At 43.4% G+C, this 16,510-nt stretch overlaps 1 protein-coding gene across 5 annotated transcripts in view; it reads right to left on the bottom strand.

Annotated features, from left to right (window-relative positions):
- Positions 1–7,401: 7,401 nt before the first annotated feature.
- NRP1 (neuropilin 1) overlaps positions 7,402–16,510 on the bottom strand; it is a 116,268-nt gene continuing 107,159 nt past the window's right edge. For 3 of the 5 annotated variants that reach the window (XM_064162607.1, XM_064162609.1, XM_064162611.1), the window contains 4 exons: positions 15,160–15,434; positions 14,394–14,487; positions 12,781–12,840; positions 7,402–11,207 (listed from right to left, as the gene is read on the bottom strand). In XM_064162607.1, coding sequence (XP_064018677.1) covers positions 10,918–11,207; positions 12,781–12,840; positions 14,394–14,487; positions 15,160–15,434 — 719 coding nt within the window. In that variant the 3' untranslated portion in view covers positions 7,402–10,917. The remainder of the gene's footprint in view (positions 11,208–12,780; positions 12,841–14,393; positions 14,488–15,159; positions 15,435–16,510) is intronic. The other 2 variants (XM_064162608.1, XM_064162610.1) reach the window with 1 other exon arrangement.

The raw sequence follows: 16,510 nt of genomic DNA, 5'->3' as shown, positions 1-16,510 counted from the left end.
GCCTTTTTATTCAAGGAGTCAGAAGGAGTACCAGAGAATAACACCTTAGGTAGGTTAAATCTCTAAGAAAAGAAACCCCAGCATCTTTGTGTGAAGTTATACACGCAGATCAGAGGGAAACCAAAACACAGGATGAGAAAGTGAGGAAATGAATAATGGCCATGCCTGTGAGGTGGCAATGATCAGTCTGCACTGCGGCACCATAGGGATGCAGCATAATTACCGTGTGGCAGCCAGAGCAAAAAGAATTGCAGAAGAAAATATAACCAGCCTCTCAAAATTCAGATTGAATTCTTAATTCTAGACTAGCTCAGGTATATGACCAGACCCAAGACTGATTAGGTGGGAGCAGGGTAAGATTTCTGCAAGGCATACCACAGCTCTGTGAGAAAGGAGACGACGTTTTACCTACCTTCACACCGCCGACGTCGAAGCAGGGGGGTCTGGCAGTCCTGCTATTACTTAGGTGGTTGAGTGGCTCCTGCTGGCTGATCAGCAAGCAGCCCCAGGCATCCAGGTGTTAAATACAGCTGTTGTATGTTTAGGGCCGATCCGATCGTCCTAGCGCGGAGGTAAATTCCCTCAGGGGACTGGACAGCCGCAGAGGGAGGGCGCAGGGGGCTGTAAATGGCTGCCCCATTCCCTTTCCCCCTGTCTCCCTGTCTGAGGAACACACCGCCCAGCCGCGTCGCCTCTCTGCTCCCAGCCTGTGGTTGCTGTTGCTGCTTTGGCTGCGGGGAGGGGTCCTGCGGGGAGGGGTCCTGCTGCAAGCTGTCTCTTGCCGTGTAGATGAGGCCTGCTGGGCCTACCTTGGTTGCCCGGGGCAGGGAGGGGCGGGAGGGGCACCGAGGCCTACCCTGGGCCGCTTGTGTGGAGGGAGAGGTTTGGCGCAGGGCTCAGCCAGGGGAGGCCAGGCCATGGTTCATCCTGAATGTGCCTTGAATCGTAGAATGGTTTTGGTTGGAAGGGACCTCAAAGCTCATCCAGTTCCAACTCCTCCACCACAGGCAGGGACACCTCCTGCTAAAACAGTCACTCAAGGCCTCATCCAACCTGGCCTTGAACACCTCCAGGCAGGGAGCAGCCACAGCCTCCCTGGGCAACCTGTGCCACCCTCACTGGAAAGAACTTCTTCCTAACATCCAGTTTGAATCTCCCCTCTGCCAGTTCAAGCCCATTACTCCTTGTCCTGTCATCACAAAACCTTGTCAATAGTCCCTCCCCAGCCCTCCTGTAGCCCCCTTCAGACACTGGAAGGCCACTCTAGGGTTTCCTTGAAGCCTTCTCTTCTCCAGGCTGCAGAGCCCCAACTCTTGTAGCCTGTCCTCATAGCAGAGCTGCTGCAGCCCTCAGAGCATCTTCTTGGCCTCCTCTGGACTCACTCCCTTCTTGTGCTGGGGGCTCAGAAGTGCACACAGTACTCCAGTACATAAATGCCTCTACCTTGGTACCTTTGGCATTTTGTTTACTTCTGTAAATGGCATTTCTATTTAACCTCCACTGCTGTGTGACTCTGTTTATTTACTCCCTTGGGGTAAAATACTCCCAGCTCAAACCAGGACAACAACTATAAAAACACGAGCCAAAGCAGTTGAGATCTTCATCCCTGGGAAAACCAAACACAACCACCACTGGTTTGTTCATACTTCGAAACAGGCAGGAGCTAGGACCCATTTTGTTTCACCCATTTGAAACACAGGCCTTTACCTCTGAACTGGTGATTTAAAACGTTCTACAGAGAAGGGAAACTGACAGTGTCAGAGGCAAGTTCACCCCATGCCCAGGTGGGCCTTTGAACCAATGGATATCACTCATGCTTTGGAGATGGTGGTTCATAAGTTGGGTGATCCACTTGAAGGCTAGTTGGCCACATTTGTAGTAGCATCCCTTAGTTTTGATGTATTGGCCACAGACCCCAGCAACAGCTCTGGAAAATCCAAGAGGCAGAGTTGGCAACAAAGGCCCTTGACAAAGCGAGTGGGTTCAGAACCATCTGTGCTTGCAGCAGCTGTAATGTTCCTGTCTGGAAAATAGGAAGGTACATTCCTGGGTGCCCCACTTCAAGAGGGACATAGAACTGCTTGAGAGAGTCCAGCACAGAGCCACAAAGACGATTAAGGGAATGGAACATCTCTGTTATGAGGATAGGCTGAGGGAGCTGGGGCTCTGCAGCTTGAAGAAGAGAGACTGAGAGGTGGCCTCGTCAATGCTTGTAAAGATGTGAAGAGTGAATGCCAGGAGGCTGGAGCCAGGCTCCGCTGGGTGATGCCTGATGATAGGATGAGGGGCAATGGGTGGAAGCTGAGGCATAGGAAGTTTCATTTAAACATGAGGAGGATTTTTTTTCCCCTGTGAGGGTGACAGAAGACTGGAACAGGCTGCCCAGGGGGTTGTGGAGACTCCCTCTCTGGAGGTATTCAAAACCAGCCTGGATGTGTTCCTGTGTGATCTGGAATAGATGATCCTGCTCTGGCAGAGGGGTTGGAATGGTTGATCTTTCGAGGTCCCTTCCAGCCCCTGACATTCTGTGATTCTGTGATTTCCTGCATCTTTTCTTGTTATTTTGCACTGTGGGACCACAATTTGTTATCCTGTAGGCACTGTCATAATACCAAATGCGAATCCCTTTATCTCAGAAAGATTTTATATGCATGAAGCAGTAGGGGAAAATATTTGTTAAGTATTATGTACTCTCTTCAGCCTGCAAAACCTGAGCTAGGAAGTGAGCTAGAAGACAACATGCGAGCAGCCTGGAAATACTTTTGCCTGTAGAGGTGCTCTTTGATATTTCTAAGTGCATTGCACTGTCACAAGGAATCCCCAAAGCTGACTAGAGCTTTCAGATGCTTCATAATCACTCAGACATATCTTTAGGCAAATCCTCTATTGTGGCACTTCCAGTGCTTCTCCACCTTCTGCTGCATCTCAGGAAATATATTTGTATGTGTGCTTACTCCAGCACACACACACTGGTTAAAATGTATATATTATTGGTAATCAAAGCTAGTAAAAAAAGACTGAAGGCTCTATTGCCATTAGTTTCTAATGAAGTGCCTTCAGCAAGTATGTGCTGATATGAAACCACAAAGGTCAGACTTGTGCTGAGCTGTGCATTCTATCTGAAGCCCAGAAGGAAATGGCAATCGGCATTAAACTTCACAACCTGTGTGAAATGAAACTTGATTAAAATCATTCAAGTTGTTAACTCTGAGATGGCTCTTTATATGAATAGAACAAAACGCACCAGACATAACAGCAGAGTATAAAATGCACTGCAGCCTTCTGATGTGCATTTAAAGCAGTGCTTAGCATTGTAATAAAACACACGGCTCGGTTATAATGTGAGGTCAGCAATGCAAGGAGCAGGAAGAATGGCGTTAAATTAAAGAAAATGAGAGATCTGACTGACTATCAGTTTAGCACTATTACTCGTGATGAGAAGCAAAATGAAGTTCATGACCCCATCTGCTCTGCCTCTACTCTCTGCTCCTTCTTGTCCTTCATCTGAAGGCATTTCCTCAAGGAGATCCATAAATCCATAGTTTTCTCCAATGAATTGGCACACACTTACTCTAACTGTTCTAACCACTACAGTTCTGTAAGCAGCTGCTGCTCTGAGGCAAGTTACTACATGCTCTGATTGTGACTGACAGATGCTTGGTGTTCTTAACCTCCATGCTGATATCCTCACAGCATTCCTCAGTCTCTCTGTACAGTGCTATACACATGAATGTTATTGCAAACAGTGCATAGCAAAGAAGAATGGAATAGTCCTTTTAAAGCATATAACCCATTCATTACCCATAATAATAACCTGGTACAGGTTTGTTTCAGCTTGGAGATCTTTTCCAGAAGAAGCTACTACTTAACTTTTCACAAGCAAGAGTACACCTAGGATCTTCGGTAAGACACTCGTGCTACAGACAAATCCATCTTTTGTGATAGTAGCTTGTAAGAGCCATAAACTAATTGTAGCTAATGGCCTATCATTCAGCACCCTAACTCAGCTGCTTCATCAAGATGTATGGATTTAATCTGACCACTTGAGGACCTCAGTATGCATGAAGAAAAGGGGGCAGACTGTGAAAAAGCTTGTTAAAAGTAGCAAATATGGTCCTTTGCTGTCTAAGGATTAGGACATTGAAACAAGTGTCTAGATTTCAAGTGAACTTTCAATGCCCCCTGTTGCCATCAGGACCATGAGAGGCTGGGGCAGCAGAGCAGCATCAGCTGAGTGAATGGGAAGTCTGATTCCACGCTAGGCTTCACAGTCATCTCACTTCAGATACTTGTTTCTGCAGGCAAACCCTTCAGCCACCAGCCTCTCATCACAAATCCCCCAATCTTTGTCATGGCGACACTCTGCCAAAGCTTCTTCTTACCTTGGCCTCTTGCAAGCACCTCCTGACCCCCCTCTCTGGCACCACCAGTGCTCCAGCAATTCCTTTTGCAGTTGAACCCACCTCACTCATCATGGAAATGCAACTGTCTGTAATAGAACACAGTACGTGGTGCACAGTGATGCCGTACAACAATGGGGACATGAATCAAGTGTCTGAGAGATGAATGAAAACAATGTACATTTAAATGGGAGAATAAGATTATTGATGGTGGAATTAGATTTGGACACATGATAGGATTCCATCCATCTGTGAAAAGTGCCAGAAGGCTTTTTAATGAGGTTTTCAGTTATGAACATTGAGACACCATCAGTCCAGAGGTGATAAGATTAGAGTTTGATTGTGTGTGGCTATGAGAATAGAAATGTATACAGAGAACTGACCTCCTGTAGAAAAGAAATTAAGGTTTCTGGGGGGACTAATTGGCAAATAAAACAGCTCCACTAAGAATCCCATGGCAAAAAAAATATTAGATACACTCTCTTATATTTCAACAAACACTTGTAGATAAAATTGTGGTTATGGGTGACTGGAGGCATAAAATGGTATCAAAGAAGAAATTAAAACTCTAATAAATTAATGTTGCTTGAACCAATATACTGTTAGGCATTATGCATTGCAAAGGACAGGACAATTAAGGAATGGCAGAGGAATTGCTTCTGGGATCTAATGTCCGGATCCCATATCTGAAAATCAAAACCAACTTTGACATCTGACTTTGGGAAAGTGGCCTAGGAGAATTGACTTCAACGTGGACTAACTGTAGATGAGAAAAGCCTTGTGAGGGCCAAATGTAGAGCTACAGTAGTATGCACCTGCTAAGTGTTCATACACCTCATAAAAGGTAATTTATGAGGACTGCTTTCATCTCGAGTGGGATGGGCGATCTTGGTGCAGCAGGCAGGTTTGTAGAGGTAGGCCCTGCTGTCGTTTCCATGATGCCAGCTTTGCCCAAGCACATGGCAGCTGTGCTGCCCCTGACAATCCTGCACATCTGCCTTTTGCTGTGCAGTTGTATTTTATGAACTGTCAAAAGGCGAGGAAATAGGGCTGGGCTCAGCACTGTGGCTAAGTGGCTGCTGGCTCAGAGCTGGTATGTTTGATTGGTGAAATTAATAATAGGGCTCCTTGTCACTACCTGCCAAAGACCCTTTTTAGAGACTGACCCTAATACTTGTGCCTCACAGCCATGCCCTCCTGGCAGTGCTTGCCTGTAGCTGACACATCTGTCATTTCCATCTGTTCCTCTTTTTCTTTCAAGTTTACAAGTTGTGTTTTGCAGTGCAATTCAGATCCCTTGTGCTTTTGTTGTCTTCTCTTCATGCAGCTGACTCAGTGTGGAACTCTGAAGGCTTAGTGATAAGTAGTTGTGAACTTCTCAGCTAATTCATTTTCTTTAAATGGAAGAAAAAGAATTTTCTTAAAATACTCATTTCTCTCTTCTGAACTTCATCCTTGATGGATTCACTTTGGAGAGTTCTTATTTTTTAATTTACTAGTCAATTCCATTTTATTTTTCCTTTAAGAGCCCTGTGGTTGGTTATTGCAGTGAGGGAGCTGGAGTTGTTTAGCCTGGAGGAGGCTCAGGGGTGCTCTCATTGCTGTCTACAACTACCTGAAGGGAGGCTGTAGCTAGGTGTGGGTTGGTCGCTTCTCCCAGACAACCAGCAACAGAACAAGGGCACACAGTCTCAAGTTGTGCTGGAGGATGTATAGGCTGGATGTTAGGAGGAAGTTGTTGCCAGAGAGTGATTGGCATTGGAATGGGCTGCCCAGGGAGGTGGTGAAGTCACCATCCCTGGTGGTGGTCAAAAAAAGAGTGGATGAGGCACTTAGTGCCATGGTCTAGTTGACTGGACAGGGCTGAGTGATAGGTTGGACTGGATGATCTTGGGAGGTCTCTTCCAGCCTGGTTGATTCTATGATCTCTAAGAAATTTACTTTTACTTATTAAATGGAGAACAGACTTCACAACTACCCACTGAGAGCAATCCCTGCTCTGACAGCACAGCAAAGGCTTTCTCATGTGCCCTGCTGTAGTTCCCTCTTGAATTTTGAACAGATGCCCATAACCCTACTCTCTTGAGGAAAGAAGATTTGCTGTTTTCTCTTCCAGGGTAACAACCAGCAAATATGTGACAATAATTACAATATTTTCCCACAGAAACTGTAAGGCAGCTGAAATAAAGTATTTGTCCATGAGTACTCAATCTAAGAACACAGTCACTGTATGTGCATTGCTCATGTCTGCAATGTAAAGACAGGACCTGACACAAGTTACTGTACAGAATGCTGTTAGAGAGAAACAAATGGGTCAGTATTGCATAAGCCAGGAAATGTGCAATCTAAAACGTCTTATCTGGATGCAGGCTTCTTGAAGGTGTCCCCACACATGGTCATATACTCCACAGATGAGTTCAGCATCCAGCTAAATGCTGAATTAGGCCCAGTGAGCTGCCCTTGAAGCATTCACTCCTGTCAGCAACTTGTGCTCTGCACTGGGAGGTTTGGCCATGGCTGGGCAGGTCCTGATGACTTCAGTGGAAGAATTGCAGGGAGTTGATCTGCACAAACCTTACTACTGGAGCAGATACTTAGTGCAGCAACAGGTTAGAAATGGAGATGACTCCATAATAATTCTCACCTTCTAAGAGCAAGCCACAAGGGGTGCATACGACCCATGCAGCTTGTGTGGCTTGGGCTTCCCATGGCAGGGAGCTGAACTACAACCCAGGAGCTGCGGTGGTAGATTTGTCCTCTTAAATCCCTGCCATGTGGCTGAAAATTAGCCATGTGGTGGGAGTATCTCCCAGCAGAGAGAGAGAACTGGGCAGGCAAAAGGTGAATCCTTTCATCCCAAACCATTAATGGTTTGCTGGAGCTGCCTACCAATCAATGGAAGCCTAATGAAAACATTGAGCTTGTTGCAAGATGCTGAATAAACCCAGCCGGTTAATAACCCAAAGCCATTTTAGCATAACAAAATACATCAGGTGTGGGATATTTTATGAAAATGTTTAATTCAACTGTTTCTTTGGAATGTAGTAGTCATAGTTTGGAAATTTAAGTTACAGTTCAGTTCTATGTGATTTTTTTTTCCTTTTTCTTCTTTTTTTTTTTTGTTTGTTTTTACGCTACTCAGTGTCTGAGAATACAAATGTCATTTAAAGTTAAGGCTTCACTGTTCATTTTTTTGAAACAACAATTTACAAGTGTCATATTGTCATAGAAAATAAAAAATTTCTGTAAAAAAAACTTGCACAAAGTTTTTATGGTGGTACAAAACATGAAGCAATAATATCCCAGTAAAATGAACTCATTTTACTACCGGCGAAGTTTTCCTTTATAGTTTTTCAATAAAGAAACCAAAAATATGTTATTTTACACTTTAAAAATTATGAAACAATCTAAAACAATATAAACGGAACATTTTGTAACACTGCCTTTACAAATTAATAACTTTATAAACATATAATTCTTAGTTTGTTTTTCTTTTTAAATATATTTATCAGTGCAAGATACTTTTCAATGTAAAGTTGCAGTATCATTTTTCCCTTATCGGAGGGCAACTTTCATTCTATTACCTTCAGAGGAATCAAATCTTCAGTGCTAGATACTCATTATCATAGTAAGGTCTGAAGACCACAAAGGAAATATATTTCAGCTTTTTTTTTTTTTAGGTTCACTATTCTCATTATGATAAAAGAAGAAAAAAACACCCAGCAACCACCAGCTTTACTGTTCAGAAAGATCAAGACCAAGAAGGTGGTCGAGAATCTATTCAAATCCATGGGAATACTTCTAAAGGTTTTGGGCTTGGGCTCCCCAGTGGGATGTTCTCTTCAAGGCTGTGTATGCACGTAACAACTCTCAGTCAGCTTAGCAGACTGGATGTTTTTCAGCTAAGAACAGACCCTACCACCTGAATGCTGCCGTGGTGTTGTGCTGAACTCCTTCCTTTCTTTGGGTTAATTAACTAGCTGCTGCTGTACTGCCGTACCCTCACACTCAGAGGACAGTGGTAGACACAAATGAAAATTCTGTCTCTGCCAAAGTGAGTTTGGCACTTGGGACATTTCGTGGACTAACTTTTAGGCAAAACTTTCACTTCTCTGGTGCTCTGCCTCACCTTCTGGAGGACCCATAAAAGGATAACTCTTCCAATTTAGGTATCTACGGTTTGACGACCTGATGTGGATATTTGCACTTTCATCAGTCTTTGCCTTCAGGACTCTTTTGAAGTAGCAGCTGTCTACTGTTTTTTCCTATTGGGTTCGTCTTTAAAGCATTTTCAACTTCAAACCTCACATTTTTACCTGCCACCTCCCCACCTTTTCTTCAGTTTTTAGGTTATTCATGGATTTTCTACTGAATTTTCTGTTTCATGGTTCATATTGGTGCACTTGGATATTTTAAACCATTTGATTGATAAATGAGGGTGGATTCTGTTGCTCTATGTAACTCAAGGCTGAATTAGCCCTTCTTCAGTCCTATTCATGGACAGGATAATCCATTGCTCTACTACAAAAGCAACTCTGGAAAAGACTAACTCAGAAAGCCACAATCACTTCCCTGACTCTGCTCAGGAAATTCAGTGAGGGGAAACACAAGGTCAGCACTCTGCAGTTTGCTCCTTTCCCTTGTTTGCACCAATATTATCTGCTGGTTGGTAGATACCCAGGGGAAGGTTAAAGCTGCCTTCTCCCACTGTCTCCCCAGTTATGGCTGTGCTGTGTGCAGGCCATCACAGAACACCCAGGGGCTTCTCCCATAGCTGCAGGACAGGAGCCATCCCTCTGGTCCCTCACCTCCTCCTGTGGACCCCCTGTAGGAAACAAAACCTTGTTCTGCTTTACCCTGTTGGGCTAGCTGCATAGGCTGTTGAACATAATTTGTCCAATAAGATTTTTCCTAAAACATAAAAAATTTGCCACCTAATTGCCAGTCATTTTTCCACCAGCTCACAAATCTGTCACTATCTGCACTTCTGGTCAAATGGAAATGCTGACCGGATGGAAGATGATGGTGAGAACATACCCTACATACACTGTGGGATTTTATTCTGTCCTCAGTACTCCTGTGTAAGCCCAATTAGCATTGATTAGCATGAAAATACACATTTAGTGAGAGAACAGAACTCTGGGTTCAGGTAGGGGCAGGAGGAGGAAACTTTCTCATTTTCAAGGTAATCTTTTCAGTAAGGGAATAATTTTCCCTGGTGTAATTAACAGGCAAGCTGTTCAGGATAAAAGACAACGTTTCATGACTTCAGGAAAAAAGATACTGTCACTTTATGCTGTTAAGAAGAAACCCAAAGTTCGACTTTGGAGGGTAAAGTTAAGAATTTTCCCTTTTTTAAAACAGAAACTCTAATAAAATCCTTTGCCATTACCAGCAAGTTAAAGCTGTGGGTTTCTTTCCTTGGCAATGGCAAATGCTTATGCAATCTACTCAGAGAGAGAGAGAAAGAGAAAAGGAGCAAGATTTTACATTTGAAAATACATTCTATATGAAAGAACAATAAAAGGGCATATTGCAGCTTTATACAAAAGGGTCAAGAGACACAGAGTTGAAATACAGAAAGCAGAACCATCGAGCCAGGTTGTCCAATCTGATCAGCCCTTGCCTTGTTCAGGCTACTTCCTTGCACTAAAATACACCTTTCTTTTAGCCAGTGAGCCACCAGAGTAAGACCAAAGCCAAGGGCATCGCTGCAGAGAAGCAGAGCTGGAGTTCATGTTAACACAATGAGAAGCAGTACAAACAAAAAGGCACTTGAGAGGACATACACTAGCCAGTGCCAAGGATTTGTTTTTGTTGTCGAGTTTTTGGGCAGTACACTTGGTTACCAGTTGTGTCTGATGATGGCACATAATTCTTTTATGGAGTTCACAAGCACAAAATTTAGTACAACACTGAAAAACATCAATAAAATTGGACTGTATTGCTTGGTAAACAGAGCTGACACGATATCGGTACTGAGGCAGCAGTACTTCCAAAAACACCCTAACCCTTCCTGGCCTATGCACAACACGAGCAATTATACACAAATACAGGTGCAGGAGTCCACTAATTGCTGTTACTCCAATATGTTCTGGGCACTGAGCTATAGACAGCATGTCCATCCAAAGGACCCCACTGAATACAATTTGTGACAGCATCTCGGATTTTGCACAGTAAAACCAAAACCATCCCTTAATGGAAAACGAAAGAGAAGGAGAGAAAGAAAGACAAAATGAGCTCTAAATCAATCGGACTTGGTCTCAACACCAGCATTTGATTATTTCAAATGAAACCAACAGAAAGAAGTGGACTGTACATGATTCAGGTTGTTAACACAGATTGTTGTCCATGTTTATCGGTTACACACTCATTGAAGCTCCTGAGAAAAGCTTGGCTCAGTGTCATCAATGCACTTTTCAGCCTGTACAGTAAAAGAAGATCAAGAGTTCCCCAGCATGACCGAGCTATGTCCTTTCATCCCGATTCTCTGAAACCTCTCCAGTCGCTTTTACCTTCATGCTTCCGAGTATGAATTCTGTGTGTTCAGTTTGTCTTTTTTCAGTTTTACGCCGTCGACCAGTTCAAAGTTGTAATTCTCCAGTGCAGACAAGTTCCTCTCTGACATCCCATTGTGCCAACAGGCACAGTACAGGACAACTCCACAGATGGCTCCTAAAAGCACCCCAAGTGCGCTCATGGCTATGATGGTGATGAGGATGGGATCTAGGGTCTTCAGGACACTGCCTGTTTTCCTGGAGATATTCTCTTCGTAGTCTTCTCCTGTGTGGTATGGAGGAGTAAACCCTGAAATGGAGTAGAGGATTGCAACGTTTTCAGAACCAACTCGAGTCAGAACTTTGTTTGATGAGATGGAAATTTGGAGAAAGGAAATCAAGTTTCTGACATAAATTGCTACATGGAAAAACTTCTAGGAGGTAGTCTCAGGCAACTGAAAACTAGAATGTGTCCCAAGTAGGTGTTGTTTTTTTTCACATAGGATCAGAGGATCACAGCATGTTAGGGGTTGGAAGGGACCTCTGGAGACCTCGAGTCCAACACTCCTGCCAGAGTCTGACCACAGAATTTAGTGCAGTTCACACAGTCATGCATCCTTTGTGAGAAGGAGACTCCGTCACCTCTCTGGGGAGTCTGATCCAGTGCTCCGTGGCTCTTACAGTAAAGAAGTTCCTGTGCTGTAGTTTAAATCCACTGTCCCCTGTGCTGTCACAGGGCACAAGTGGGCAGAGGCTGGCCCTTCCTTCTTGACTCCTCAGGTGTTCATATAGATTTATTAGGTCCCCTCTCTGTCTCCTCTCCAGACTAAAAAAGCTCAGATCTCTCAGCCTTGCCTTTTCTGTTCTCCAGTCCTTGAATCTGCTGCATATTAGTAGGGGTCCGATCCTGCCTTGGATCAAATGGGAGTCTTGGAACTAAAGAACCAGACCTTTTGAGTCTACTTTGCCATCTTGCAGTATTTAGATCAAAACTGTTAATTACACCTTGCACAGCTCACTGTGAATGCTTAAAGCCTTAAACAGCTGTTTTGCATCTGTCTCTGCTTCACTGACTTAAGTACTGGACGTTGAAATGGAAATAGTGACAGAAGTGACATAGAAAGGCACTCTGGCCCCATATGTAAAATATTCACTGGGTATCACCATGTTTACCTTCAACTCTTTCAGCTTATGAAAGAGATCTAATGAGCTTGCAAACCCTGGTAATCGTTGCAGGGAAAACCAAAAAGTCCTTTTGGATGAACCCTGCTTTCACTGAAATCACTGCTAGCAATCCTATCAACTGCAACAGAAGAAAATATTAAACTGACTGCCTGAAAAACACAAGTGGATTTTATTATTGGGACAATATGACAATTACTCTGCATTTAATGATCCATTTAAAGGTATCATCACTGAAAATGATAATGCTTTGGTAGACCGGTCATAAAATGACATTTTCAGCCAGGTCTCAGAAACAATTAGCCTGAAGAGTTTTGAACCTAATTACCTAGACCCTGCATGAGTCGTAAAGTGTAAGGTATAATGATAGCTGTTTCTTCAGCTATGGACAGGACTTCTAGATAACAATACATTAAGGAGCCATAGTGTGTATGCATATATATAATATAACAAAGAACATACATAGATTGTGAGAGGTTTGAGATAGGAGTGAGTAAGACAAAGTCCATAAGATTACATAACATGGGAGAATAAAATGATCAAATCCTTCAGATATCTAAGCCTTTTAAACTGATCTAGATAAATCAAAAAACCTTCATCAAATATGCAGCTAAAGAACTAATCAATAAATAAAATACAGACATTCTCACCAAATGCACTTGAAAATTCATTCCCTCTTAACAATAATACATTTTTTTTACCTGTTTGATTACTTTCTGGGTCTTCTTCTTCATCTAGTTCATTCTCCACATCAGTTGATTCTAATGAAGCAAAGAGAATTGACATTGATTATTAGGGTTACAAACACTGATTGACTATGGTGCTGGCAATGCTGTTATAGCAGATTTTTCTTGTGTCAGAGCATCATTATGTCAGCTTGACAGAACTGTTCATTATGATGGGCTCTGAAAATTAATGGAGAAAAAAAGAGAAAGATTTAAAAACTCCTCTCCACCCAGCTTGGCACAGTTTTAGTTACCAGCAGGGGCTTTCCATGGCCAGGAAAGATAAATCAGTGCGATGAATTTGCATCTCATTCATTATATTTACAATTTTGGAGCCTGATTCCATAACACTTCATCAGTGTAGACACAGTTAATCAGGAGAATAGTTTCATTGACTGCAGTGAGCACACTTGTGTTTGGGCTTCAGACTGAGATTTTGGCTTTGGCTTCCACAGCCCAAGCTCTTAGCTCAGCATTTGGTTTGAACAACCAAAACAAGCAGAGGTAGGAAGGAAGTTACGTTCCTCTCTGATTTTGGAGTCAGGTAAGCACCACCATTGTGGTCCCAGCACCTTTCTTGGTACTGAGGACACTGCAGGAGAACCAGCCAGTGTGTCCTGTCTTTCTTTCCTTGTAACTGCTGCTTTGGTGGCATGTGATGAACTCCAGGAGATGGACTGTGTAATAAAAGAGATCATATAGTTTTCTGAGCCTGCAGTGAAGTCACCACGTAGTTGGAGATTGACAAGGTTACCTCAAAAGGCTATCAGCTACAAAAGCTGAGGAATGCCTTCTGTTACTGTTCCCAGCTCTGTTGCAAATTCACATGGCATAAGTTTATATTTTTGATGCCAAGGGTTCTCAGTTCCATTCCCTCTCCTACATAAAAGTCATTGCTTCAACTCCATCATGAAGGACAGGTTTCAGTTGCTTGTGTTTATCTGGGCTTGCTGCTGCCAAACTATGTGCAGTATGCAATCCACGTATGACCAGCAGTGACTGGAATAACTCAAGGCTGGCCAGAAGTAAAAGGACTCAAATAGCATCTCAGGAGTAGGCTGGCTCAGATGTGGAAGTAGCCATGTTCTAACATGATGTCATGTTCCATCTGGGAGCTAGTGACTACAGCAAATGAGTCACAGCAAACTCAGGACCACAGGACAACAGAGGACAGAGCAAGGGACATTTTAACCTATCTGTGTATCCTGCATGGGTTTGATTTGGTGCTTTAAAATACAAGTCAAGTTGGCTTGCTAGTAAGTGATCTAAAAAGAGAGAAGAAATACAATTGGATTTTGAGCTTTAAGATACAGAAGAGCACTGGGGAAAGCAGAGAAATTTAAAGAGGGTAGCAATCTAAAATAAAGGGAGAGGTGTGAGAATGTGGAAATGCTCTGACCCATGTCAGTAGGCTGACAGCTGCTGCAGCACTGAGGTGACACCAGTGGCACTTAGGAATAAAATTATGGGTCAGATTGAGATGTTTCCAGTGCAAAACTCTCTATATAGTCAAGATAGAAACAGGTATGAAAATGCAATAGATCATGCTTTGGGTAAGATTTCTGCACGTTCCTGCTATTCATACTCACTTCGGCAATCCTCTTGTGCTACATGATTGTCAATTTTAATATCATCCACAGCAATTCCTCCAGTTCCTTTTCCAATTTCTCCCTCAATAACCACCTGCAAAGGAAGACGATGTCTGTATTGTTCTTCTGTTAAACAATGATTGCAGCATTCAGGATACCTCAAATAGTTGTTAACAGACATATTAACTTGTCATGACGCCACATCTACATCTGCTTTGGTTGTGGCCTGCCAGTCTGCACTGTATGACTTTGTGAACTTGCATATGCAAATGTTAATTGATATCAGCTAAATGAGAGAAAAAAATGTTTGCTGGGAAGGTGCTGGAGCACTGGAGCAGGCTGCCCAGAGAAGTTGTGGAGTCACCTTCTCTAGAGATCTTCAAAACTCACCTGGACACATTCCTGTGTGTCCTGTCCTAAGTTGGCCTGTTTAATGGTCTCTTAGGGTCACTTCCAACTCCTAGCATTCTGTGATTCTATGATAATGACATCACTTCATTAAAGTCTCCTACATCAGCAGCAAAACTCTGGCCAGGATGCAGTTTTGTGACAGATGAGAAATGACTGCTAAAGTATTTATGTTGCCTTCAATAACAAATTGTTTACAGGCCTGTCATAGTGGGTACCATCAAATATACCACTGCTCTTACTGTCACAGCAGCAGCACCTCTGCTCTAAGTATCAACTATCTACATCAATCTCACAGTACCAGGAAGGTCTTACTGCCCTTGGCTCTGTTAGCTCAGCAAGGAAGAGCCCAGCTTACCTGATAGTGCTTCACAGACTTGTGAAGAAGAACACGTCCTTCCTTCCAGCAGTCTGCCTGGTGCCCACTCAGAGTCCACAGCACCTGGTCATATTCATCTGGCTTCTGGTAGCGCAGTTTGATCTTCAGGGTGCCCACATGTGCTCCAGACATGTGGTACCAAAAGGTCATGCAGTGGGCAGAGTTCTGCGAGTAAATGACGGGGCTCAGCAGCCTGGCAACCTTGCCTTTCTGGCTTTCGTCAGCTTGTGAGTAGATGAAATTGCCATCTCCTACTGTGACAGAAGGACTGTGTTAGGAATTGATACCACTTTTCACTTTCTCTTTTTGCCTAAGAAGCCCTGACCAACCCTGATCATTTTGCTTTCTTTCCATGCTGATGAGTCAAGGCTCACAACTAAGATGCAGAAAGTGCTGGTTTGGGAGCTATAGGAAAGCTGATGTGCTCTAAGGTGAGGGCCACAAAAATGATCAGAGGGATGGAACATCTCTCTTATGGAGGTAGGCTGAGACAGTTGGGATTGTTCAGTGTGGAGAAGAGAAGGCTCTGGGGAGACCTAACTGTGGTGTTTTGGTACTTAAAGGAGGCTTGTAAGAAAGATGGGGACAGTCTTTTTTGCAGGGCCTGTTGTGATAGGACAAGGGGTGATGGCTTTAAAGTAAAAGACTTAGACCAAGATATAGGAAACAAGTTTTTTACAATGAGGGTGGTGAAACTGAACAGGTTGTCCAGAAAGCTGGTAGGTGCCCTTGCAAACATTCAAGGTCATTTTGGTTGTGGCTCCAAGCAATCTGAAGATGTCCCTCCTCATTGCAGGGTGGCTGGACTAAATGATCTTAAAGGTCCCTTCCAATCCAAACTTTGTTATGATTCTATGACTTCATCTGACAGTCTCCTTCTCAAGAGTGTCCTTTGGAATGCCTTATGCCAACAGTGAACCCTAACATGTTCACTATGTTTGCTTCTGCACAGTAAAGGGTGCAAAAGCACTGGTGTGGCAGGGATGCTCCATTTGTCAGTGTGCATCTGCTGAAGAGAGGCAGCCTTAGTTCAGTAGGCTAGACACAAATCCCTACTCTACACTAATTGTGCAAAGATCTATATTAAAGCTCTCTTTAAAGTAATCTGTGCTCTACAAGAGAAGACAAGAATGAGAACAACCCTGTATAATAAAATAGCTTTGAATAGCCATGGGCAGAGATCAGAAATTGAGCTCTAAGCAGTGCTCCTGAACAGAGACTGCACATTGTCACAAACGGTGTCAGAGTTGTTGGAACAATATCCTGGGCTGTGTATATTTGTGACCCTGAAAAAGTGAGATTATGGCTGGTGACTTCTGAAGACCACAAT

The sequence above is a fragment of the Pogoniulus pusillus genome, chromosome 23, assembly GCF_015220805.1.
Source record: "Pogoniulus pusillus isolate bPogPus1 chromosome 23, bPogPus1.pri, whole genome shotgun sequence".
Classification (NCBI taxonomy): Eukaryota; Metazoa; Chordata; class Aves; order Piciformes; family Lybiidae; genus Pogoniulus; species Pogoniulus pusillus.
Note: the sequence above shows the minus strand (reverse complement) of the source record. Positions and strands in the feature narration are given on the sequence as shown.